General features: G+C 38.3%; 1 protein-coding gene across 9 annotated transcripts in view; it reads right to left on the bottom strand.

The window, feature by feature from the left end:
* The window catches only part of SH3KBP1 (SH3 domain containing kinase binding protein 1), a 217,612-nt gene that overhangs the window by 55,392 nt on the left and 136,033 nt on the right, over positions 1–26,187 (bottom strand). For 8 of the 9 annotated variants that reach the window (XR_003526718.1, XM_027637725.1, XM_027637714.1 and 5 more), the window contains one exon: positions 8,794–8,869. Coding sequence is in view for 8 of the 9 variants with exons in the window: in XM_027637725.1 (XP_027493526.1) it covers positions 8,794–8,869 (76 nt within the window). In the remaining variant the exon portion in view is untranslated. Of the gene's footprint in view, positions 1–8,793; positions 8,870–23,654; positions 23,682–26,187 lie in introns of those variants that run through there. The other variant, XM_027637780.1, reaches the window with a different exon arrangement.

Raw genomic sequence — 26,187 nt, 5'->3', positions numbered from 1 at the left:
GTAAATCAAAACAAAATACCCGGGGGGTATTTCAAACAGCTCCAGATGCAGCCTCCTGATTTCAGCCCCCAGGCTTGAGCCTTGTATCTGAATTTATATTCAAGGACCTGATGTTAGAAATCAACATGGTCAATTGATGGAAATCAAGTCACTAAAATGAGCAAAGCCTTGAGAGCCACTCCTCACTCCAAGAGCAGACATCTACATTTGATTAGCTGAATCACTCTCTGAACTCTCAGAACAGCACGGATAGATCTTCAGTGGGACCCATTTAAGTCCAGATACCAAGTTTACATGGTTATAACCCAAACTTAGGGCTCTGACACAGAAGCTGCATTCCAGCTTTTTAAGTTTAGTGAGAGGAACATCAACCTTAAAGAAGCAGCCAACACACATGTATGTGAAGGGTTGCTGTCTCTAAGCACCATCAGCCTGAGAAATTATACAGTACTAATGGGGAAGAGGAAAACTCTTCTCCAGTTCACACACTGCCATTCAGAAACAGCATGAATTTTATGTGGCACTGGTTCAAGTAAACAAGAATTTCTTAGGCTTCACAGATTTATTTTTCTGAACAGAAACATTTCAATTAATCTACGATCATTACAGTTGGCTTTCAGGCCCTGTCCTGTACTAGGTCTGGTTGAGATGGAGTCAGTTTTCTTCCCAGCAGCCCACATGGTGCTGTTATTTTATATTTGTGACTAAAACTGCACTAATAACACACCAGTGTTTTGGCTATTGCACAGCTATACCTGCACCCCTATTCTATCCCCCAAGTAGACCAGGGGTGGGCAAGAAGCTGGGGGGGGGACACAACAGCTGAGCCAAGCTGAGTAAAGGGGTATTCCGTGCCATATGACCTCCTGCTCAGCAATAAAATAGAGTGGGCTTCGGGGGTGTTGGTGTAGGAGGTTGCCGTTGCTTGGAGACTGGCTGGACATTGATGTACTTGTAGTAGGTGGTGAATGATTGTCTTTGTGTTGCCTCTTATTTTTCCTCTTTCGTTCACTTATCAAACTGTCTTTATTCCTAAGTTTTCTTGCTTTTGCTCCCCCTGTTCTCTCTCCTATGGGGTACCAAGTGGCTGGCTGGAGCATAGCTGTTGGCTGTGGTCAACCCACCATACTTCCTCTGATGTCTCTGAAGAAACAAAGAGTCAGATGAAGACAATGAACCCAATCTTTGGAGGAAAAAAATGAACAAGGAAAAAATAAATCCCTTTCCCCAGTTCAGAAAGTTTTTCCAAACCACTGGGCATGTGAGAAGCACCAGGTCACAACTCAGATTTCAGAGGATGAAAGGGGTGTCTAACTGCTGCTTTACTGCATTCTGGAGGAAAGGTTGGAATCTCTCTTTGTGGACTTGTCTAGGATGTTTCACCTGCTCACTGTCTTGTCTTCAAGACAGAACTTTTTATGGAAAAGCTCGTGGAAAGTTGACACATACATACTTAGGTCGATGTAAAGCAGCCTGTAGATAAATATGAGATTCAGCATATTTTACACTTCAGTGGTATGCTACCTTAAATAACCATGGTGGGGGTTTTTTTCCTATTCTGAGAATATCCAAGCCCAGAAAAGCAGCCATGCTAAATAATAGATTCAGTGAATTACTCCAGAGTCAATGTAGATGTAATGCTAAAGACACTGAGTGCTGTAAACTCAGGCAAGTCCTTAGTTACTGGAAGCATGCTTAGCATTTCTTTTTTGGGATACAGAACAGAAGCCACACTGGATTCTTGGAGGTAAACAGTAACTTAGCTCAAGAAGGATCATTCCTGAATGTCCATTCTCAAATACATACATTGTTCCTCCATTCAGTAACAGCATAATCCCAGGATTAAGTGGGAAGCCAAGCACAATCTACAGCTAAACAACTATGAACAGTCACTGCACTGTCGTAATGGCACTGCTCTGAAAGGAGGAGAAGGCAGTGCAGCTTCTGCTCAAGGTATGGATGAACCCCACGTGTTCAGGTTAAAGAATGCTTCAAATAGCAAGTGTCTGGGGGCTCATGTGTCCTGAGTCATATAACAGGTAAGCCTCCCTCACATCTCACTTGCTATTTGAAGACAGGGATTTTGAATCATCTTTCAAGACAAAGACAAGAGTGATAGACAAGAGTGGAGAGAGGGCTGTAGTTTCAGCATCTGAAAAATCAGATAATTAACAGGAAGTAAGTAATCATCATCATCATGGCTAGGCTTGACGAACGGATTTGGGAAAGGCTCTATCCACATTTGTTACAAGCACGCTGGTGGCTAATAAGGCCAATACAAGATAGAGATGTCCGATTGCAAAAGGCACAGCAGAAAGACTCCTTAGGTGGTATATTCTGCAAGACATGGTTCTTTCTGCACTGACAGGAAGTAAGTACCCTCTAGCAAATGGCTACACATCTTCACCTTCTAGTTTTGATGTCAAGAACTCTCTTGTCCCATAACTGTCTGCTCTCCCCACCAAGCTCCAGCATTTTTCTTTCCTTTTTTTTTTTAAATACAGATAGCAGTGAAACAAGAAATTAAACTACAGAGAAATTTCAAAATCAGCCAAACGCTGATGCAGTTCATAAAGAGCCAGGAGACAATCTTGTGAGAGGCACAAGAGGGAGCTGGGGGAGGTTCACGGCCGCCCCATGCTCTGAATGCTGGCACAGGAACACAGAGTTAAGGCACAGCCATGGAAAAAACTATGGTTTATGTACAGTGGAAGTCTGCCCTTGTTGAGTACTATTCACACAAATATATACTAAATCAATACATTTCTCTTCCTGGAAAGGACCCACTGGATCATGCTGCAACAGAGCTAGGTCTCAACAACATGGATAGGTTAGGAACCATGTAAGTGATTGGACAAAGTCAGCTTTCAAACTTCTCCTCAGGGAATGGTAGAACAACATGATTCAAGCAAGCACCAGCTAAGCCAACAGGACTCAGAATGAACCTTTAAAATTAGATTAATAAAAGCAGAGAAAATCTAATGGGTTATGTCACATTGGTACTAAAATTGTCCTTACTCAGCAGAGCATAATACCACAAGAGGATGCAGATGCACTTAATGTCAACAGTTATGTTTAGATAGGAAGGAAGAAAAGATAAAAGGGAAAACTAACTTCAGACACAGCATTGTAGAGGCCACACTAGAACTTGCTGAATTTGGGGTTTTCCAAATGGAAAAAAAAAAAAAAAAGAAAAAAATAGACCAAAAAAACGAAAGGTCAAAACAATATATCCTATCATAAACCTGGTAAATAAACTTAAGCAAAATTAAAGCTTCAAACTAGGATACTAAGCAACCCTCAGCTGTAGGTAATAAATCTTGTGTTTAAATTTGACATCCAAGGCTGGGTTTATACATCACAGATGGTCCTTCCTGAAGCTTCTCTTTTTCCCTCTGACCTGAAGACATCTTAAAAATATATCTACTAATAAACGCCCAACAGCAGATATCTTGAAAACATATCTTGAAAAAAGGGAGGAGAAAAGATGATACTCATGAGATTTTCAGTCCTCCTTTATTAATTCAGCAATACTTCACTCTGTCAAACCACAGTCTCTCACTGCAAACTCACAGCTCCTCCCAATCAAAGGACAACAACTTGCCATAGTCAATGGGCATTGCTCAGGGAACTGAGAGAGTACATAAACCTCACAGCACGTCTTGCAAATCAAACAGGCTGGATCTAATGCAGGATGTTCATCTTCTGAACATATTCTGAACGGAGAGAGCCTGAGCTAGGAGTAATACCATTTAAAAATACTCACCCTTAGCTACATCCTGTGATTTTTGAACTGTACTGTTCCAACTAGAATAGGTACAATGATGACACAACAATAAGCATCTTCACTGCCCATGCCACTCCTAGTCCTGTCCTTTGGAAAGAACAAAGTCATTCCTACCTTCTTTGACAGACCCCAAGGGGACAGTGTGACACACAATTCCCCTTCCCAGCATCATCCTTGTAGCACAGAAGTTGTAAGAAAAAGAAGCAGCACAGAGCTAGATATTTATTACAAGTGGCCTGTCACTGATCATACTTTATTTAGGAAAATGTCACAGGCCCATCCTAAAAACTATAAAGGGGCTATCCTATAAAAAGAAATAAATGTTGTATGGGGGTAGTAATCATGCATCTCTGTGCAACACCTCATGTTCCACAGTTTGTCCCAAGTTGAAAATGTGGCCTATTTGACACATTCTCCTCAGAAAATCATTGCCTCAAGAGGGAGAACAATAGCAAGAGACATCCTTCCTACAGAATATAACTGCTTCATTACCTAGGCCATTGCAAGGGCTGTATTTCACTCACAGAATTCAGTGGCTCAATATGTATTTACAACTGCAGCGTAAAGCACTGATTTCAACCTATAGACCTTCTCTATGACTTGGGGTCCTGCAGTATTATAGCAGGTAAATTCATTTGTTTATATTTTTAGAGGCTGGTTAAATATTACACTGTTCAAACCAGAACTGAGCAAACTCCATTTACTGTATCAGTGAGCCCTGTTGTACTTTAAAAGCATGCCTCTTCTGTTTGCTCTCCTGCCACACTGTTAGGATAAGCTGAGACATTCAAGACAGCAGTCCACAGACAAATATACCTTCAAGCTTAAATTTCACAGGGGACAGTGAGTCTGGAATTTACATTTCCTCTTAGGCCAGGATGACACAATGTTTTACCTCTACTGTTGCTTCCTTCTATAGTTAATTTTTGAGGCTTAAATATTTCCCCCATCAGTGAAGTCTAAATCATACAGCAATCAATATGGACATAAACAGTAATACTAAGAAAGCAAGCAGCATTAAAGTATTATTCCTCAAGCTTTAACTTTCCTCTCTTTGACCATCACTCATAAAATGCTTCTGAAATGGAATATACAAAATCTAGTGAAAAATTACATCATTATAACCAAAACCACAAACAAGATGAAAAATCAAAACACTATACGCAGCAGATTTTGGCTTTACTATTAATTGCTACACTCAAGACTCATAAATAGATTGCACTAATAAATATTTTTACAGAACTTCATGAGATGCCAACTGCCAAAACACCACCTCATTAAACAAAAAATAGAAACAGAGCTAATTATGGCCCTACTAATGCATATTCAGCTATTCCTTATACCTTCTACATCACGCAAAAAGATTAGTTGCTTGCTATGATTTTGGTAGTCCTGTGCAATAGCTTAACACAAATTGTAAATATTCAGTGAGTGGAGTAATTAAATTAAGTGCTGTGGTCAATGCACTCTGTGACTTACTGCCTTTGCTATTTTGTTGTCTGCTTATTTATACTCCATTTTTGCAGTCTCAGTAATCTGCAATACCTCTCTCAGACACTGTGGATGTTTCCACTTTGCTGAATTTTAGAATCCAACAGAGATACTTCAAAACTATATCTATTTTCTACAATATATCCTTTTCACCACAAGCCACATATACTAAAAACAAGCTATTTCATAGCAAAACCAATACATCTTACCCCAGAAATGGGATTATAAACACTCATGCATCAATGTGCCCTCCTATTTACATATGGAACTACAACAAGAGAATCCCTCTCTAAATCTAGGAACCAACAAATCTAAAACTAAACAGCTCTCCCCTCTTCTCTTCAAAGATGCATTCTCTCATTCCTGAAAAGTTAGTGATGTTTTCCAAGGGACCACTCAAGTTCTGTAGAGATTTGTGCTTTCACTGTGCTCTTCCTTTGAGCAAAAAGTCCTCTTTGTCCCTGAAGAGTCATTCTGTCTATCCCCCTAAATCTGCAGGGAGATTTACACAGCATATTGCTGGGAGATGCACCTTAGAGAACACAACCCTCTATCTTTTGTTCTGACCAACTCATCCTGTTGCAGAACTTAGGCCATCTTGCATGTACCAAGAGCAGATGGTAAACACATCAAGCGTCTCACTGCCAATCACTGCCCTATCACATCAAAAAAGCTATGGGAAAAAAGCAGGCTCTAATCAAGATGTGAGAAGAGTCAGCAACCATCACTCCATGCTGAAGCCCCGGTGGGCAGAGAGGGAAGGTGCTGCTGCTACCTGTTTTCCTCTCTCAGCAGGCTCTCTCACAATGCAACTGCATTTTTTATCCAGTTGGGACTAAGGAATAACAGGTGGAAAATGAAAAAACTTTACTATTCCTCTACCAATATAACCCCCGTCTTACTTGCAGCATTCATTTCCAGCAGTAATCCCAAGGGAATCTAAATCACATATTCAAAAGCCCCCCTTTCTGAGCTTAATCTACGGGTCTTCTGTTTCTTGCTACTTTCTCGGACAATGGCACAGTATCAATTAAAGATTCCAAGAAATACTGGGACACAAGTGAAAGTAGTTGAGGTCCATGGTGGAATGATACTTTTATGCTGAACGCTGCAATTGGGACATTCATCAGTTTTCTGAGACTGCAAACTTCCTCAGATTGAATGCTTTTTCAAGCTTGTTTGTGGTAAAAAGCAGTAACTTTGGAGAAATGACAAATACTAGACAGATCACACTCCTATGCCAGAGTCTGATCATTCTCTTCATGTCTATCATACGTTAACTTTATTATGAAAAAATTATTCCTCTGCCTATATTAAAAACCAAAGTAGACTGAAGTATGTTTCATTTTCACGGAAAGGTTTTTCAATTTAAGTGAAGGACAACTTCAACTGATTGAAATAAATCTTCAGTGGTGCCGTTTGAGGCTAAGACAATTATATATAATTACATCAGACCTTCCTATATATGTGCTTCTCTTTCCCAAGCACAAACAGAGATATCAAGAATTCTACTGAGGCCCCAGACATTCCAGGAAAGATAAAATATCCTAAATAATAAATGTCAGGTAAAATTCATAGAAAAAGATACTGTATAAATAAGTAGCCCACCTTTCTCACCAGCTCTGGCAAAAGGGATGCTGAATGAAGATGGATTTTTTTGGCCAAAAAGTCATGTCCAAGGCAAACAACAAAGAGGTGAAAGAAGAACCAACCAGAGCCCAAAAGTGTTGATGGAAAAGTTTCTCTGTCAGCCAGAGCTCAATGGATCACTGTAGAAGGTACAGTTCTCTAACTACTGTTTGGAAGATTTCCACACTCATTTACAAGTGGTCAAAGTTAGAAACTCCTGCATCCTGGGATGGGATTTCGTGAGCAGCTTCAGCTGTCAGAAGTATGAGCTGATGTGGAAAGGAGCACCTGTCTCACAGCCTGGCTTAACACCCAGGGGTGAGTTCTGCAGTTGGGAAAACCCATGGGATCACCCCTCCCATGGCACCTGCACTCAGATCAGCTCAACCTGCTCAAGCTGCAGGTTGGGAAAGGTAATTCCAGAACACATTCAGTAGCCCTGCTCTACATTACCAGTTCACACATTTTTCAATATTTCAAGTTCTCACTTCCTCAGGGCAACTGAGTTCTTGCAGTACTTCCCATTATAGCCTGGTGGCACAGGGGAACAAGATAAGAGGATGTAGCAAGTCGATTAGTGTGGTGGAGCTAAAGGACAATAATTCACTAAAAGCTGCTTTAAACTGCTTTTGCAACTCTGAGATGAAAACCTCTGCAAACCAGGTTGTAACCATACACTTCACTCAGAGAGAGCCTGTTCTGCTGATCCAGATGCTATCCTTCCTAGGTCTGTACGTATTTCAGTTCTGACACAAAATGTTATCTGCTAACTATCCAAAAGGATAAACACGTCAGGGAAGGAGAAGCACTGTGCAAGACTTAAAAAAAATCAGCTCCTTATATTATACTCATCTTCTTTCACATGGTATGGCTATGTTCTCTTTCCTCTTTTCCACCAGAATCCACAACATTTAGTAGTAACTTAAAAAAAAATAAAAACAAAAATATATAAAATATATTTATATACGTACGTTCTTTGGTAATCTAGTTACATATGCCTCCCTAGAATGGCATGGGAACATGCCTAAAAGACTTAATCATTGCTTTTGATTAATAAGCACTGAAATGATGAGAAAAGAACTGAAGATCAGAGAATCAGAGAATGGTTTGGGTTGGAAGGAACCTTTAAGTTCATCTAGTTTCAATGCTCCCTGCCATGGGCAGGGACACCTCCCACTGAACCAGGTAGCTCAAAGCCCCATCCAACCAATCTTGAACACTTCCAGGGATGGAGAATCCACAACTTTGGGCAACACGTTCCAGTGCCTTACCACTCTCACAGAACAGAATTTCTTCCTAATATTTAATCTAAACCTAAGTTTGAAGCCATTCCCCCTCCTCCTGTCACTACATGCCCTTGTAAAAAGTTGCTCTCCAACTTTCTTTTAGGCCCCCTTCAGGTACTGGAAGGCTGCTATAAGGTCTCCCTGGAGCCTTCTCTTCTGATTTCCCATACAAAATATACCATCCACACAAATTATTTCTAGTACATAAAGAAATTTAAAAGAGGAAGAGGAAAAAAAGCAAGGGCACTCACAATGAAATTTTTCTATGACCTACCTACAAGTTACAGCCTGAAGTTGGATCTTATTCAATTCTGATTAATTCCTAAGTACCCTCAAGGCTGAAAGTTGATCACATAATTTAATTTGATTTTTGGTGGCAGAGAACTCGAGATAGGATTACCAGAGCAAAAACAATTCAGAGGATTCTGTGAAACAAAGCATTCTGTCTTATGTACCTCCTACTCAAAGTTTACCCTAAATATATCTATCTGTATCCTGGCTTTTCATATATACAGGATGCTTTTAGCTAAGACCAGAGAAAAGTGTTCAGCTTGCCTTTAACAGCACAAAGTGCAAAAAAGAAAAACCTATGAAACCTACTTTTTGTTCTGCTGTCCACTTCTATTTTTGTTGGCTCCTGAGTTGCTGTGGCTGGAGGTAATTTCTTCCCAACACTCTGAAAAAAAATAATTATTCTCCTTTAAAATTTGCAGGTTCAGTTAAAAGTTGGACAACATAAAAAATTGTAATGGAAATACAAAATACAGGAGTAGAAAAAGGAAAATAAAGAAACAGAGGCAAATTAAACTATACTTAGATTTGCTGCTGGGGGTTTTGTTAACTTTTTCAAAAATTATAAAGAATTCATAAAAATGTGATCCTCAAATTTACCTCTAAAAATGTTTACTAACATTTTTAAACAATAATCCCTTAACACAGTTTCAGGGAAGACTCAGAGGGGTTTCATTGGTGGACTGAACATGTGATGAAATTACTTAAGTAAAGGTGCTATTCAGTATCAAAACTCAAACTGAGAGAAGGGGGGAGGAACCCCCTTGACTTCTGTCCATACAGGAAGTATTCATTTCAGTCACTCTAGATTGATTGTGATTTTTATATTGACAACATCTGTCTAAAACATTCCCATTTTTACTTATTTTGAGCAAAAATATTTAATTTACGGAGCAGTACTACAATAAGCAATAACCACCCTTAGACAGGTAAGCTGTAACAATAAACAAATGCTATCTGCCCCCACCAAAATAAAATAAAATTGGTATTCATCTTTATATCTTTGCCTGTTACTATATGAATGCTCTCTCTCTCTTCTCTCTCTCTCAGCTTTTCTCCCTATCAAGAAAGTTGCCTAGCTTTAAAATCTCAGCAATGTGTACTTGAAGAAATAAGTGTAACTATTACTTGTTTATATAGATAGGATTACTGAAAAGCCCTAGCTGTCATTCAACATCCTTTCTTGGCAATGTATGCATAAATACCACGAAACCTCCTCCATGATCCCTTGACCTTCTGAGTAAAAGCTAAGAGATGAGAGCTAAGATTTAGTCTTGGAGACCTAAGGAAACTCTTGGGGACCATAAGGAAAACACTGGTCAATATGAGAAGCAATATGAGCACAGCACTTCTAGTAGATGAAAAATTCTAAGCTGTATAAAGAATAATAAGAGCTCCATGTTAGTAATTTTGTACACTAATGTGTCAAAACATATCTATGAAAAGGACTAAAATACACACAGGGATTTTAGGCTGATAAGAAGAACACTGGGGAGCAGAGATAGTTTTAAGAGGTGCCCAAAACAGTCATCTAATCTGTGTTGACAGTAAGCCAAACTATGAATTGCAGTACCCAAAAGCATCCTGTTGCAACTTAACTTGCAGGTGGCAGCAGAAACAACTGACCTTCTGCTGAGCTAATGACTCTAGTTACAACCCAGTTTGTGAACTGTTGAGGAAGAGAGATCAAGAACAAAACTCTACGGAACCTCTGAAATTCTTTGCTGAGGTGGGAATGAGAGATAAGAAGCATTAACTGAAGCAGTGACTATGAAGAGAATAGAAAAACAGGACATGACACATTCCTGCAAACCAGGAAAGGGTAAAACTAAGAAAAGTGCATGACCTGCCTGTGCTGAAGCAGTTGAAAGGCAAGAAGGATCATGAAAAAGAGCTGACTGAGATCTAGCTGGAAAACAGTGAAAATTGTAGTCAAAGAGATATAATGAAAAATTTGAACCTACTGGGCATTTACAGAGATAAAAGCACAGAATGCCTGCAAGATGAAAGCAAGATTGGGGAGACAGCTTTTGGTTCAGAGGCAAACAGGGCAGTTCAAGATAGATGCACATTTCAGTATATGCCCATTCATGATCAAACCTTTTTTCACAGTTCTGTTTCACAAAATGGTTTGGAAAATAATGAGAGCATGTACTCTAACCTGCACCGCTATTTAACTCAGAAAGACATACTTACTAAAAGAATATCCAAACGTAATAATTTAGGGGAGTTTTGGGGTTTTTTTAAAGATGAAATTGTTATGTAAGAGCAATTAATTAAAGGAAATAATTTGGTAATTGCTTCACCATATATGAATCATTGATTTTATGCCATGAAACCAAAACCCAGATAAACTCACAACAAGCTAAGATTTAACAAGCTGCAAATCACAGCAAAAGAATCATGGGCAAAAGGGAAGATATTAGTGTATCCCAGGGGAAAGACACGCTGCAATGTAATTTCTTAATTTACAGAAGCTGATGCAAGGGCAATGCTTGAAAACATTTATTCATCTGTTCATTCAGAATGAATGCCTGTGCAGGTGATAAATCAGCATTGGGAACCAACTGATTCCTTGTGAACTGAACAGAGAATACCATCTAAACAAGGCTGCTCTTCTATGGGAAGCTAGGAGGCATAATTCAAATAAGTTTAATGAGGGTTGCACAGAACCCACTCCAGTGAGTGAACATGTGCATTTCTTGTGGGATAGGGAGAGGAGAAGACAAGTGGAACTGGTGTTCTTTAATTGTAAGGAGACTGCACTCTACGATTTCTACGGGCGACATGAGCACTACTGATAGGAAAAGGGAATAAAAATTGCTAAGCCATACAAATCTAGTTTCAGGTGGACCTGCGCCGCCAAGATGTTTTACTCTTCCTCTGAAATGGTACAAAAGAAGGTATATTTTTTAATTATGATTTATTTTTGTTACCAAATGGTCTAAACTGATCTATACATGGAAAACATGCATGAACCTTTTCCAAGAAATTTAATATAGTACTCATTTGTTCATTTAGGAAACACCCAAGATAAACTTGCCTCGGTCTAAGAGACACTGAATCCTCTATGATCTGTTAAGTCTGATGGTTCTGCTTTAACAGGACAAAACCTCAAATACTGCTAAGATCTGTGTGCTGGGAGTCCCAGATCAAGTAGTGTTATCAGAGTTACCAATTTTTCTGACAAGAAAACAAAAATGGGAGACAGTAGCATCTCCTCCCATATAAGCCAGTAACTTTCCTGTTGACTCTCCAACTGTTCTACATCACTCATACTCCCAGACAGGTCAAATATCTACCAAGTTTACTACTGGCAAGGAGAACCAAGCAAGCCCAACTTAAATTCTTGTTGATCCAACACATATCTGCATGACATAGGCTTTCTTCTCAGGGACTAGTTACTACAGAATATTTTGGTCTCTTCTTCAGTTGAAGGCCCAATGCAATTTATCAAAATCTCCTTCATTTCTAAAAAAAAGGAAACACGAGAGCAAAGAACACTCTAAGGAGGTCGAACTGAAGATTTCAATCTAATTCTTTCTCCTCCTCTGTTCTTCCTTTACATAAGAAGAAGGTACAAGCCCTTCTAAACACATTGATCTATGCTGCAAAATACTGATATACAAATCCAGCTTTCATGTTAGTCTTTTACCTGACTCATTCCTACCTATGAGGCTCAACAGAAGCAAGTAGATCTGACCCCTTACACAGGTAGAAAACAAGATTTAGAACTTGAAGGGCTTTTTGGGAATGAAACATTCCAAATCCAAGAGTAGGATCCTCAACTCTGCCAGCATCCCCTGACATCTCTGAGCATAAACCACCTCTCTCCATTTACTTAACTCTATCATGTTGTCAATAATGTTAGCAATAAAAAGTCACACACAGCACGAACCAGAATGCCCATAATGACACCCTCCCAGCAGTGTCCTTATTGCCAGGCTGCAAACACAAGTGATGTTCGGCATTTTCTCTCTAGAGCTGTATATCTTGAATTCTTGGCTGCAGAATGGTTTTGCACCAGCAAGAAGACTAGCATATCATCCTGTGCCTTTGTATCTCTAGCGTGGTGGTTCAGAGACACTCCTAAAGACTACTGTTTCAGCTTCCCTCTATCCTCCTCCAGTATGCTACTTATCATCTCTTTTGTAGATGGTGGCAGTGAGCCTCGTTCCACTTACATTACTCTGGAGATAGCACTGATGTGCTTAGTCCTGTCACACAAGAAACACGTGGTGGAAACAGTTTGTATTTGCTTACTCCAAGCCTATGCTGACTCCCAAGACACAACAGAACGTTATCAAAAAAAAAGGTAGAATCTTGATCCCACTATTTCTGCAAGGTAAGCATAACTAGATTATTTAGCAGTCAGACACAAATTTTGCTAATCACCTGACAAGTGAATCCTAAAGATGAAAGGGGGTGAAGTGCCCTCTTGCTGCAGAACAGCTGATAAAAGCACGAAAAATGACAATAACGTGGTGTACAGATATTCAGAGGGATGAGACAGATGTAGCAGCAACCTGCCAGTATTAATGCTTTCTTTTATGAAGCCAATGGAAGGACAGTCTAGCACTAAATAACAGGTTCTGTTGGGAGAAGAGGCCTTGATGGCATCTAGGTACACTGTAAATCCATATCACTGCAGGCCAGTTTCCTCTGATACTGAATTAACAGTGATGAAAAAAGTGGTTGACTTTAAGCACACAAAGACACGTGACTGAGGTCACAGTACAATCTAAAGAGTCTCATTTTCTTTCATTTCTATATTTTGTCTCAGCTGCAATCCCTGTAACAGCAGAGACCACCACAAGAGAAGTAGAGCACATAACAGGCACTACACAAGTCAGATTTTCTCACTTAAAAGTACTTCCCTACAACTAACTGAACCCTGACCATAGGAATCAAAAAAGACCTGTGGCCAAGTTTCCTTCTTCAGGACATTTCAGAATTGTACTTCAGGGTTTTCTGTTGTTGTTAAAAACTGCCTTGTCTATCTACTTTTGTTATTGAGGTCTAGTGTCTCTAGAACATTTAATCTGAAAATTCAAATTGAATTGTCAGTTGTGCACAGGTAGGTCCATACAGAAGATTCTGTTATACTTCTTTCCACTAAAGAAACATACTTATCCGTTGAGGCTCCTTTAACAATATATAGGCTTCTTGAAGCAACAGCCTATTAACTCAGGAATAAGGAAAAACATATTTACTCATCATCAGTATTATTCTGGAAAGTGTCTTGAGGTCTTTATCCTAGACAAAATATTTTGGAACTGCTACTTGGAATATAACTCCATGAAGACATTCTAAAAAATATATCAGACATCAAAGAATTCATAAAAAAGGGGTGTATTAACTGAAAACGCTAATATTTTTAAGTTTAAACTCAGTTTGAATAGTGAAAATATAACAATATGCACAGATGCTTTATACAAAGCAGGAAAAGACAGTTACGTATCTTGTGAACTTTTAGAATTTCAGAAAACATCAATAACTAGGTCGGGGGAAAAAAGTGCCATGTTGTTCTGACCACAATACTTCCTCTCAGCATTCAGCTAGTATTTTTAGATATTGTTTACATGCAAGAAAATTATCTAATATATAGGTTTGCGTGCAAATCCAAGGGTACTATTAGTGATAATATAAAATCTGTATTCTTAAATGTATTTTTGACAGTCCATTTTGTAACTGAGAACATTTTTTCACAAAAAAGTGGAAAATGGTCATTATATTCTTCCAGCTCTGGATGAACAGGAGCATAAACAATCTTCTCACACGTGGTGTTGTGAGGGGGCAGCCAAATTAATTTTTTTTTTCCTAATATGCTTCAAGTGCTTAAGGAATGTCATCAAGTCCTCTATCCATCCTACCTGTAAGACCTTAAACTAAAAAAAAAAAAAAAAGCCAAAATATAAAACCCTCAAAGACTTCCACATGTCAAAATGCCCTCACTCTGTCAGAGATAAAGTAAGAGAAATGTCCAGGATTTCAGTTTTTCCCATGATGCCAACATTCAGCTCCACATAAAATACTTTCTGTGACAGCAAGATCAAGTATTGCTATACTAAGGTTTCCCTAAAGGACAGAGCTAACTTTCCCAAGGGGTCACCACATTACACTACCAGCACAAGAAGGTAATAGGAATTTTAAGAAAACTTTATAAAGAAAACAAAAATTCCTTAGGCAAAGTGTAACTAAGCACCCACCTGCACATTTGATTGTCTCAGTTATTTAAAACAGCTTCTTCCTCTGTAACTGCTTTCTACTCAGCTTTGCTTTGGTAGAAATACTATACATATTCTCCTGAACTACAATTATTTATATTTTTTAATAGCAACTAGGCAGGTACATCTGCACTCCCAGCTAACACAGAGAGTCCCAGTTGCCCAAGTTGCACACATTTCTACTGACATCATCTCTGAGGACACTCCCACCACAGAGCAGGGTAATTTCCTTAAAACTAGGTTAGGTGAACGGATGGGAGAGAAAACAAGTGCTCGTCAAGTCCCCAGTTACAAGCAGGCTGTCTCAAGCACAGGCAAGTAAAAACCTTTTTATTCTCCTGCTCATAATTTACTCTGAGTATGAGAAGAGAGACACATTGTCTCATAATTGGTGTCTCACGGGTGTCTCATAATTCACTTGCTGTGAGTAAGAGAGAGGGAACTGCCTGAGCCCACCCACCAAAGGTGGGCACATCCCCAGGGTGCCGGCCTTGGCTGCCACTCCTCCCCTCTGCTGTGACATTGGTGCATCTGAAAGGAGAGAGAAGGGAACTGACCCATATCCGGAAGTGTTGCAGAAGGGAAAAAAGGAAAAAAGCAGAGTTTTAACATTATCTGCTTCACTAAATAGCTGCACAAACACTGGTTGAAACTGAGGCAGGAAAATTTATGGTCAAAGGGGTAAGGTGCAACTCTCAGTTGCAGCACTTATTTATACAAGCTTATCTGGAAAGTATGGTGAGCATCTCACAGTGTGTGCGAGTAATTCCTGGGGCCAGGATACCACAATTGGACCAAGCTCAGGGCAAACCAAGGAAAGGCTGTGTAAGTGCTTGTTGGAGATTAAAATAAGTTTACTTATAGAATATTAGAAATTAATTGTGCAGGTTTAACTTTAATTATAACTTGCTAACAGCTTCGCAGGAGCGTTCCCTGCTCAAAGCTTGGCATAGGCGAACTTTAAATGAGCTCCCTTTGTTAGCATGACTGGCTCAGCAAGGGAGCAAACAAGAGACAGACAAGATGCCTTTAGATAAGGGCTGAGACCCCGGAGGGTCCCAAAGCTGCCCCAATCTGGGAGATAAGAGCAGTTAATGGGCTGCCTATGGGGACATGGAGAAAGAATCCAGTGAGGTGTTGGAAGATCCCAGACCATAAATCTCCACTGGACCAAGAGGCACCCCCAGAGCACCTGAAGATCTTGTGCACAGACTGGGAGAGTACAATGGCCCAGGGATTTCTTTGTTCAGAATCCCTCTCTGGAGGCACCCACCTGTAATAACCTGACTCTGTCTCAGATCCACGGTCTGAACTCTTCTTTAATGATGCTTGCCTCTACATCACTCAAAAGCTGAAACATGAATGACACTCAGCTCTACATACCAGATGATGCTTCCATAAAGAATGGGTGCCCCTGACAACAGCATCAGATGTAGCACACACCCACAGTGCTTTCTAGTGGGATGTTTGGCAAATGTTTCACAGAATGCAAACAACAAAGCAATTAAAGTGTTTCAACTTCATATTATAGTTTCTTTGCACATAGTCAAGCTATATTATCTTCTACTGGACAATCGTCAAATGACACATTTTCACACTTAGTCCATATTCCAGCAGACTAAAGTGCAGTTTTTACAACTGATGTTTGTATCAGATGACTTTTGGAGCTGGATAAATATAGGACTTCTGAATAACAGTATATCTTTTGAAAGAAATAAATCCTTTATTTATTTTGAAAAAAAAAATATCTGTGAAAGGCTTTACTCTTCTACAGCAAAGCTGCAAAACCCTGTACTTAGACGCTGTCAGAGGCATCTTAATTCTCTCTGCCTAGACTAAATCAACAGATCTCTGAATAAAAGATGTTCCTCCAAATAAATATTCTGGTGTTACAAAGCAAAAGATCAAAGCCTTTATACCACTGGACCTCCTTGAAAATTAACGCAATTTCAGGCATCAGTCTGACTCTTACCACAATTAATAAGTTTGGACAAAGCAGACAAGTTGTCCGAAGTCAAGAGTGAAGAGGTGAGGGCCCTGTAGCTGTTCATGAACATCAGTCCTTTGGGAACTGGCTACGAGACAGACGCCAGCATTGCTTTAGAGGAAAGTAATATTCAAGCAGTCAGTGAGTATATGCTGTTTGAATGTTAAAGGCTTTTGGAATGAGCATCCATGTGCAGAAAAACTAAAGGTATCTGGGGGAAAATTGTTTTCTAGTGTTCACACAGAAACTGATATATTTTTATCAAATGCAAAAGTTAATTCTTGAATGCGAAAGACAAAAAAAATGGGTGTGTGTGTAAAAATAGCATGTCAGTCTAAATCCTACTACAATACTCTAATTCTTATTCCAGAGAATGGGAAACAGGTTGTGATTATGTTACACCACAGTCAGTTCACTTGGTGCCCTAGAAATACAGTACTGATTGTCAGAGCACCTTACAATTACTGTATCTGTCACCCACTGTCACAGCCCTGGAATCCAAACAGACAGGCAAGCAAGAAAGTAAACAAAGCAAAGGAAACAGCCCAGAGGTCCCCAGACAAGGGAAATTTTAGAACAAAACATGATTTTGCTGGGGCTTTGTTTTCTGATTCATCACTGATGGTTATTCTTCTGATTTCATTCTTTTTTACAGTTAAAAAGAAGAAGCAAAACTACCTCTTCTCATTGGTTAAATGCTTAAACAAAATCAAGCCTGAGAATAAATGCTTTGAATACTTAGGGAATAGTCACATTTCTTTTGATTAAAAACTACTTTATTTTTTCAAAATAACTGTAACTTCTGAAATATTTAATAAAATAAGTTTCAAGTGCTTTACTTAATTACATCAAAAAGTATTTGAAAATCACATAAAGAGAAGTTCTAGAAAATCACTTGCTGTGACAGACAAGTAATTATTTATATGATTCTGAATGTTCAAGGGAAAATAAAGAAAAAATTACAAGCCTGCACTGCCTTTGGCTTACCACTGTGAAGGATTACATACAGAAAAAAGGAGAGGGAGAAAGGAAGGCCAGGATGATTTAATCAATGTATGTTGACACTCCCTGATGGCTCAGATTCTGTTACTCCACAACCAAAGATGAGAGTAGTATGTTCCTTGGTAGACTTTTAGGTATGTACTTTCTTCAGGAGAAAGCACTAGGTCCTGCAATTAAAACCATCTTATGTTATTGTTTTTATCTTGGATTAATCAAATTTTAACTCTTGATTATGTTATTCACAATTATTCATTATTTTAGTCATCATCTAGCATGATTTCTTACTTAGCTACTGAAAAGATAAGAAATCTTAAAATGTAGGGTTTCAGGCTGGCCATCCCTTCTGCTGTGTTGTGAGTGCATGAGCCTCATATCTTACATGTAATCCGGTTGTACTTCTCAGTATGATGGCATTCAGCTGGTTTTGCCACTGAGATGTAAAAAAGCCAAGATATTGCTGTTCTGAAATAGTTAATCAAGATGAAGTTAATTTCATTTGAACATCAACTGTGAGCCAGATGTGTCCATATGGGGCAGTCACTGCAGGCTTCCCTTCTGTCAATGGAGGTAAAACAGCCCTTTTAGCATGTAGTTCATCTGGACTTCTCCTTTGGGATAAAGAAAGCTCATATCTTAATAATGCCTTTTAGTCCACAGACTGTGAAGAAAGCTTGAGTACTAGTAACACCACAGACACATAAATTCAATCAGAAGAATCCCATGATAGTTGCTATTTCTAAATATTTTAGTTGTCTAGCCCATGCATGTTACTTGCCAGGAGAGCAGCCAGCTAATTATCTGAAGATCTCTCCTTATCTATCTATCTGGATCTATCCATCTATAGATTATCAGTAAATCTATAAATCCAGCTACAAAATCAATAAATAGTGATGTTACAGCGATGCAATGTTGTCTTTATACAAGTCCACTGTCATCTTTTGTAAGCCAATTGACAGTAATTTTCATTAAAACACAGAAATAAAAAACTTGCTGGTCCTTGCTCCTGAAGAAGATTGAAATGGTGACCTCAGTGCACACTCCAAACTAAAACTGAGATTCAGAAGAGTTTACTGTTTGTCCTTTTTTAAGAAAGATTAACTTGGATAAGTAAGTGATTAAAAGACAGGAAACAAAAGATAGGATTTCATCATGGTGATCAGTAGAGTTGTTCAGGGATCTAGATCAAGGCTCTTGTTTTCACTTCTTCACAGATGGTCCAGCAGAGGGGAAAGACAGAAGCTCATTTCAGATAGAAGGAAAATGACGCATTTGGACAAAAAGACTATCTTTAGACAGAGATGACAGGCTTTGAAACCCATAGCTGTTATACTTTGGAAAGCAATAAAGAGCAATATAAAGTGCTATCAAAATGCTGTATAAATCCATCCAACACCTAAGTCATTGTGTGCAGTTCTCAGCTCCTTTTGCTGTCACACATAAACCATCTTAGTTCCTAAAGGAACCAAAAAACACTGAAAGTCACCAAGAAGGATCAAACATATGGAACAGATTCCTTATTCTGGGAAAAAGATACACACAGGTGACACAAATCTATAAAAATCAGGAGACATTAACAAGGTAGTTAGGGAAGACCTAATTATCTCTTCCAGTTTTAAAAATTAAGGACTCACTCATCTCTTCCAGTAATAAAAATTAAGGGCTATTAGATGAAATTAGCACGTACCACATTCAAAACAAAGGGAGGTAACTCCTTCCCACAATGTGTGATCCAGCAGATTGGAACTCTTTCACAGAAATTACAGATGCTAACACATTATTTGCAATGAAAATGTGACTACTCAATCTGACAAGGAACAAAAATCCATTATGGTTATTAAACACGAACTTCAAAATGACTAGAGGCTGTTAAGACTCACTGCAGGATTTTCTTTGTATGTGTGACCTGGTCTCACACTATTCCCCAGGTTTTCTGAATTGACTACTGTTTGGAGGCACAACATGAGCCCAGGCACAGTTTTGAACTAAAGATGTCTCAGGATCTTCCCATTTCCTGGAAATATTATTCTTTAACATATGGAAATGGAAAATTGAATACGGTACGCTTCAGAAAGTAAACTTAAGTAAAGTAAGGTGACATAAAACCAAAGTGATAACTCAAGGGAAACTTCAAAGAATTACTCAAACTCCTATCTCCCCCAAACATTATCAAACACACTAACTTCTTCTGTTAAAAAGAAAGCAAAACCATAGGGAGAACAAGATATATAGAGAAAATAATTAGAAAAGTCTTCAAAATTATTAAGCAGTAACTCTTAATTGTAGGACACTACAGAAATTTTCAATGTAAAAACTTCAAAACTAAAAAATGCTTTATGGTATATGCAACTGTCCTGGGCCATCTTTTGTAGTTCCCACAGAAGCAAAGAAACCCACTATGAATCTGAAAGATTATAAAAATCAAAAACTGGATTGACAGTCAGCTATTGCAATGAAAAAGACAAATCCACAGTACAGAAATGTATATTTACATTTCCTATCTAGCCATCTCCAACTTGTTATGACCTGTAAAGTGGATTATATCTATCACAACACTACCAAGTCAAGCGCTTGTAACAACCTCCTGAGTAAATTCCAACTCTGTCAACTGTCTGGAAAGGCTTTGACTGTTGCCTGCTTTCCCTGAGAAACTGCTATAGATTTGTCTCCAGATGCACAATATTTCAGTATATGAATACAAAGTGTTCCCTCAGCAATGATACTGATGTTTACACTGAACTGTAACTGTTTATATGATCCACATTCATGTAATTTATACTTCTGAATTTAAAGGAGAGTCTCAAACCTTCATGGTGGGGAAGACTTCTAATTAGAGAGACTGTTTTACAAATTCCTAACTTCCCATTTGCAACGACAAAACATCTCTTCAGCAATTTCAGAACTGCTTAAATGGAAAATTACTTTTTTTCTTGTTTCCAGCTGTTGAGCTCCATTTAGAAATGACCTGAGCCAGCACCAAATGTCTCATCCAGCTACCCATGCACAAAAACTACCAGGTGTTTAGCAGACCACCATCAGTCTACAAACCACAGATGAAGAATATCTTCATTAGTATTATGCAACTCACCAGAGAAATCCGTGCTATATCAAATAACATTTGAAGAAATAAGTACAAAAAACATGCATTTTTGGCTTAACCTCTTGGATAGAAAAGGGAATAGAAACAAAACCATTATCAGTGAAACATCATTCTCATTAAAACTCTGGGTAGCTTGCAGAGTAGAACAGTGCAAATTTTGCTTTTTAGAGTGTTCTCCACAGTTAAACCTGTTCTACCAGCAGCTGAGTTTCGACTCCAAAGCTATTGTAACTTCATAGTTTGACAAGTTCTTAAAATTTGAAATTATGGGCACAGAGGGCACTGGAGAGGCTTTTTTTCTACCAATATGCTTGATGTGCTGAACAGGAGAGAAACCAATGTGTCTTAACTTCCATGCTTCATAACTAATATTTCTGTAAAATTTGGAATCCTGACATTTGATGCTGTCAGGCTGTTGGTTTCAAACCATTAATGAACTAAAAGTCTGCCTTCCTAAAATGTTTATGGTGAGAAAGTGAATGTAAGAGTTTAGATTAGATAGATGTTGTTGAAACAAATGGAGCGAGACATATTAGAATCACTGATGAGTAAAAAGACTTTAGTAAATGAAATAAAAGGCAAATACAGAGTGAAACGCACACAGCACGCTCCCAGCTGCCTCATCTCAAAGCACTGGAAGTGTGCACATCCAAATGAGCATTTTCTTTCTTCCTCAAGCTGCAGATTTGCAATGCTAGAAGGTGCTTTTGTAACAAAAGTGGGTTTTGAGCAGAAAGTCTTATTTCCTCCCTGCTTTATTTTTCGTTCTCCTCTTTTACTGACTGTGGCTCACATAAATGTAAAGAAAACGTCTCCTTGCACCCCTTGCCATGAATTTTACCATTTGCCTTTGCCATTTACATTTAATTTCTAACTCCTCTAGGAAAAATTCTTTAGTCAGTCTGCATTGAGTGAATGAAATTCCTTCCTGCTCTCCCAAGAGAACCATGCCTGTCTAGATTGCAGCTGGTAACTGGCATGATCCAGATTTTAACATCCAGCTTAGACTGCTGTTATGAAACCTCCCTCCTTTACAAAAATTAATGAACCTTATGAACCTTAATGAACTGCTACAGGGAAAAAAGATAATATTCTAGGAAAACAGTAAGTAAAGAATGACACTTTCTTAATATCTTCCTTTTTTAAGTGGCAAGAATAGTTCTTTGCTCTTTTGTGAAAGTTACAATGTTCTCAACAAACTGACAAGTAGCTGTTCAATTATATTTTTCAAACTCAATGATTATTAAAAAAAAGAGTAAACCCATACTGTCATACAGATTACCCCAGCTGTAGTGCTGACAGCAAATATTTCTTCCATTTTAGTATTACATTTCTTCTTTTCTCCTCAGATTATCTTTAACTTTCACTTTTTAGTTTTGGGTTTCCCCCCACACACACACCTTGCACCACTGAGGAAAAACAGGAACATCTTTTATGTCTTTTAAACTCTACAGGGAAAACTGCAGAGGAACAAGCAACTCGAAACACAAGCGGAAAATTAATAATATCATGTGTTTCATCTTTGCTTTTCAGCAAGTGCTTTAGGTACAGAGACAGCTGCAGAAGAAAGAATCAGCTGAACACTTGGAGGTCTACTGCTCTTTGGGTGGCCAGTGGGTGGCAGAGAGCCCAGCACCCAGCAGAAAGAAGGCACCAGCAGCCCCAACTTGGCTACCAGTTGCTGTTGCATCAGGACTTGCTCCCCAGGAGATCCATTCTCTCTCCTCTCCTTGCCTTTTATTGGAAGTTTTTATGAAGCACCTAATCAACTAACTGTACTAATATAGGCTCATGTCCCTAGTATTTAAGCACTATTTTAGAAACACAGAATGCCACCAACCTCCTATAGAAACACATACAAAGTGTTAAAAAGGCATCTTAGAAACTGGCCTACAGATTTTTATCCTACCAAGCATCTGGCTGGTCTACGATCCTTTCTCCTTCCCTCCTTCCTCTTTTCTTTATTTAAGGCAGAAAAAGAGAAAGACACATGGCAAATTTGAAGAGAAAAAGCAATTCAGAAAACTTGTTGCTTCATTTCTGCACACAGCTTACTGACTTCAGCTATGAAAAGCCAAAGCTGAAGAAAATGTACATTTTTGTACTAAGAGCTCCCAAAGTATCTGCAAATCATTAAACAGTTTACTTGATATCCCTCAATTCAGCTTTACATAAAATTTTACAAGCAACAGTTGACTCTAGTTGTTTTTTCTTGGGAGGGGAAAGAAAAGAAAATAAGATAATTTCCATTTAGATTTTATTATCCCAATATAATTTTCTTCAGAACTCATTCACATCAATTTTCCTTGCTTGTACAAATGTCACCTCACAAAAAAGAGGAATTAATAAAGCTCCTTCTCTTTTTTCTGCCAAGAAGAAGTACAGTTTTATTAGTGTATTTAGGAAGGAAAAAACAAGGGGGGTGGGGGGTGAATTTTCATTTACTAAGCAAACATTCGAAAGAGCAACACATCCTAAAGACTCTGCAACTCATCTTGCTTAACTATAAAGTTGCATTATTCTTTACAGTAAGAAAACTGAAACCACATCATATAGGAACAGAAAACATCTGTGCAAGTTTAATAGCCAAACAGGCCAAAAGGAAAAAACTTAAGCTAAACAGAGCCAGGATAGAATATGTTTTCATACAAAAGTAACTCCCTATTCTAATATGGTCCTCTGTAGCAGAAATGGACTTCAGTACTCTTTTCCCTTCTCTTTACCTACCCAGCACCTACAAAATGTGCAGAAGAACCAAAGAACCCTGCAGTTGAAACTAGTGCTCTGCAGAATAAGTATTATGATACAGTTTTAAACAGCCACAGAAAAAAACCCCAACTAATTGTAAAATAAATACCTCCTCTCCCATTGTGAAGCCAAGCTGCCTTTCAGCAGCTTGAAGTGTCCAAGAAGAGTCCTGGAGTCCTGCCCCTTCCTTGCATGAGCTCAGCTCATTGAGAGCGGGAGCCCAGCCCTGACACTGACTCACGATCCGGGCCATCCCGGGGAAACAAAAGTTCCACTTGTTTATTTTACAGGAAATCTGGAGCTTTTCCTACCTCTGCTCACACACAGCAAGAAGTTTCCTCTCCTTTCCCAAGCTAGCTTAGGCTCTCCTGGCTTCTTGAGAGCAACAGCTAGGAAAATGGGAGTGAGGATGTGAGTGATGATTTAGAGACCTTTTGTGAACAGCCCAGGCAGAAAGTTTTGCAAATAACTATAGGCAAATGAGCTTATGACAAATTCTGAGTGTATTGGTCTCTTGGGGGGGAAGGTTGAAATTTCATGTAATTTATGTCTTTGTTTCACCCTTTGTTTTTAAAGAAATATGATCAAGAAACTGAAATATCATTAAGATGATGCTCTGTTCCATTAAAATCTTATAAATTCTTAATACTGCCTCCCTATAAACATTCAACTTTAAAATGACTGAATAAGGGCAGTGGAGGGAAAGACACAGATGATTTGGAAGAAATTAAAGATTTATACTTAAGCAAGCCACAAGACACTATACACTCTCACTCCCATTTGACTTTACTTTTGCCTATTGAGCAAGTATTTACACACAAACACATCTACAATGGACATATTTAGGCATACTTAGTGCATTCCCTATAGACACACAGCCCACTCTCTACAGAGCCATTCTTAACGGCAGTGCCAACACAATTATGGGACATGAGAAAAGCCTCTGAATTTACACATTAAAAAGGTGAAAGCAAAAAAAATTGCTTCTCTCTAGTTTTAAGAAACTGCGTAAGGAAAGACGTGACAGACTTAGACAGTATAGAGATTGTAACAAAACAAAGCAAACCCAACAAAAAACCCCACCACCACCACCAGCCACCCAAAGGAAAAAAAACCCAAAAACCAACCACAAAAAACACCCCAATAAAAAAGTTATTTTGCAGAGTAAGGCTATTACAGTATATGTGCTGCTAAAACAGTAAGCATGAGGATACACAATTATCTTTAAAGGACGCTTTTTTAAAAACCAGCAATCTCTTGGGGATTACTTAGATACACTTGGTCCTAGTCCAGTTGAGAGGTTTGGATTAGATGATCTTGGAGACCCCCTTTGGTCTTATACTGAAAGCAAATGGAAACTGGTCTGAGTAGGACTATCACTGCAAGTACAAATATTCAGAAAAAAATATCAGGCTATTTTAAAGAATGGAAATTAGTTGTGGCTCACAGGAAAGGCAACATCTTTTGCAACAATGCCCCCTGTGCCTGCACCATGCTGAAGGACACCTTCAGGAGTAATTTAGAGCAAAGTCTGAAGTCCTACTGAGGCTGCAATCTTCTTCCTGATTTCTATTTTCCAATGACAAATTCTTTTAAAGTTATATTACAATATATCATAAACTTAATTTCCAGAAAACACACAGTTACTGGCACTGGCTTTAAACGAACAGAATAATCTGTAACACGTTTATACTTTATACAGTTTATGAGTATATAAAAGTGTAAGTACTACAATCATAGAATCATAGAATCAGCTGGGTCGGAAGGGACCTCTGAGATCATCAAGTCCAACCCTTGGTCCACTACTGCCGTGGTTACTAGTCCATGGCACCAAGCATGACTTTTAAAAAATAATCCTCAACTAGGGAAAATATAAAGAAAGAAAACATTTCAGAAAAAATCCACAAGCTAATAAAGCTAAATAGACAACAAAAGAAGAGTGTATAGATTTCACTTTACAGGTTATATTACCTTTGGTTTACATTTGTCAGCCTTTTTATTTATGTAATTTTCAAAGTCAGGTGAGTTTATTCTTTTCTTTTCACATAACTCTATTTCTTATTTAATTTTTAAATTCATGTATGCTAAGAATATCAGAAGTTATTTCATTAGTTTTTTTTATAATCTTGTCAAAGTTATAAAACTTAACAACTCAGATGTAGCAATTAAAAATCAGTTATATCATCTAACAAAATCCAAGTGAGGCAAAAAAGAAAAATTCATTTTACTACGCCACGGTTTATAAAACTGTTTATTCCTAAAGTCTTGATTACACTAATTCAAATATTTTTATATCAATTTATATAAATTACTTTTATTTAGGTAGAATTCATTGCTATTATTAGGCATGCTATACATATTGATTCAGTTCTCTTAAAGCTCATCAGACAGCAAAAAAAGCTAGCTTGCATGTCAGTACTGTTATTACTGAAGCTTTTTTTGTGTACTGAAGTTGAAACATGAGACAAACTTTCCTAGAAATTCAGTTTATGTCTCCATCGAGTATCTCTGGAACTCAGGAAATTGGCTTTATTCTAAGCTATTTAAGCACAGCATTTTGTTTTTTTTAATGATACTTCTTTTAAAATGTCTCTTGGGGTAAAAGGCCTGGTAATGCTACATAGTCAACTGAAATTCAGAGA

Source organism: Corapipo altera, unplaced genomic scaffold (genome assembly GCF_003945725.1).
Source record: "Corapipo altera isolate COAL_440 unplaced genomic scaffold, ASM394572v1 0, whole genome shotgun sequence".
Lineage (NCBI taxonomy): Eukaryota > Metazoa > Chordata > Aves > Passeriformes > Pipridae > Corapipo > Corapipo altera.
The sequence above is the reverse complement of the archived record's forward strand: the minus strand, read 5'-3'. Positions and strand labels throughout refer to the sequence as shown.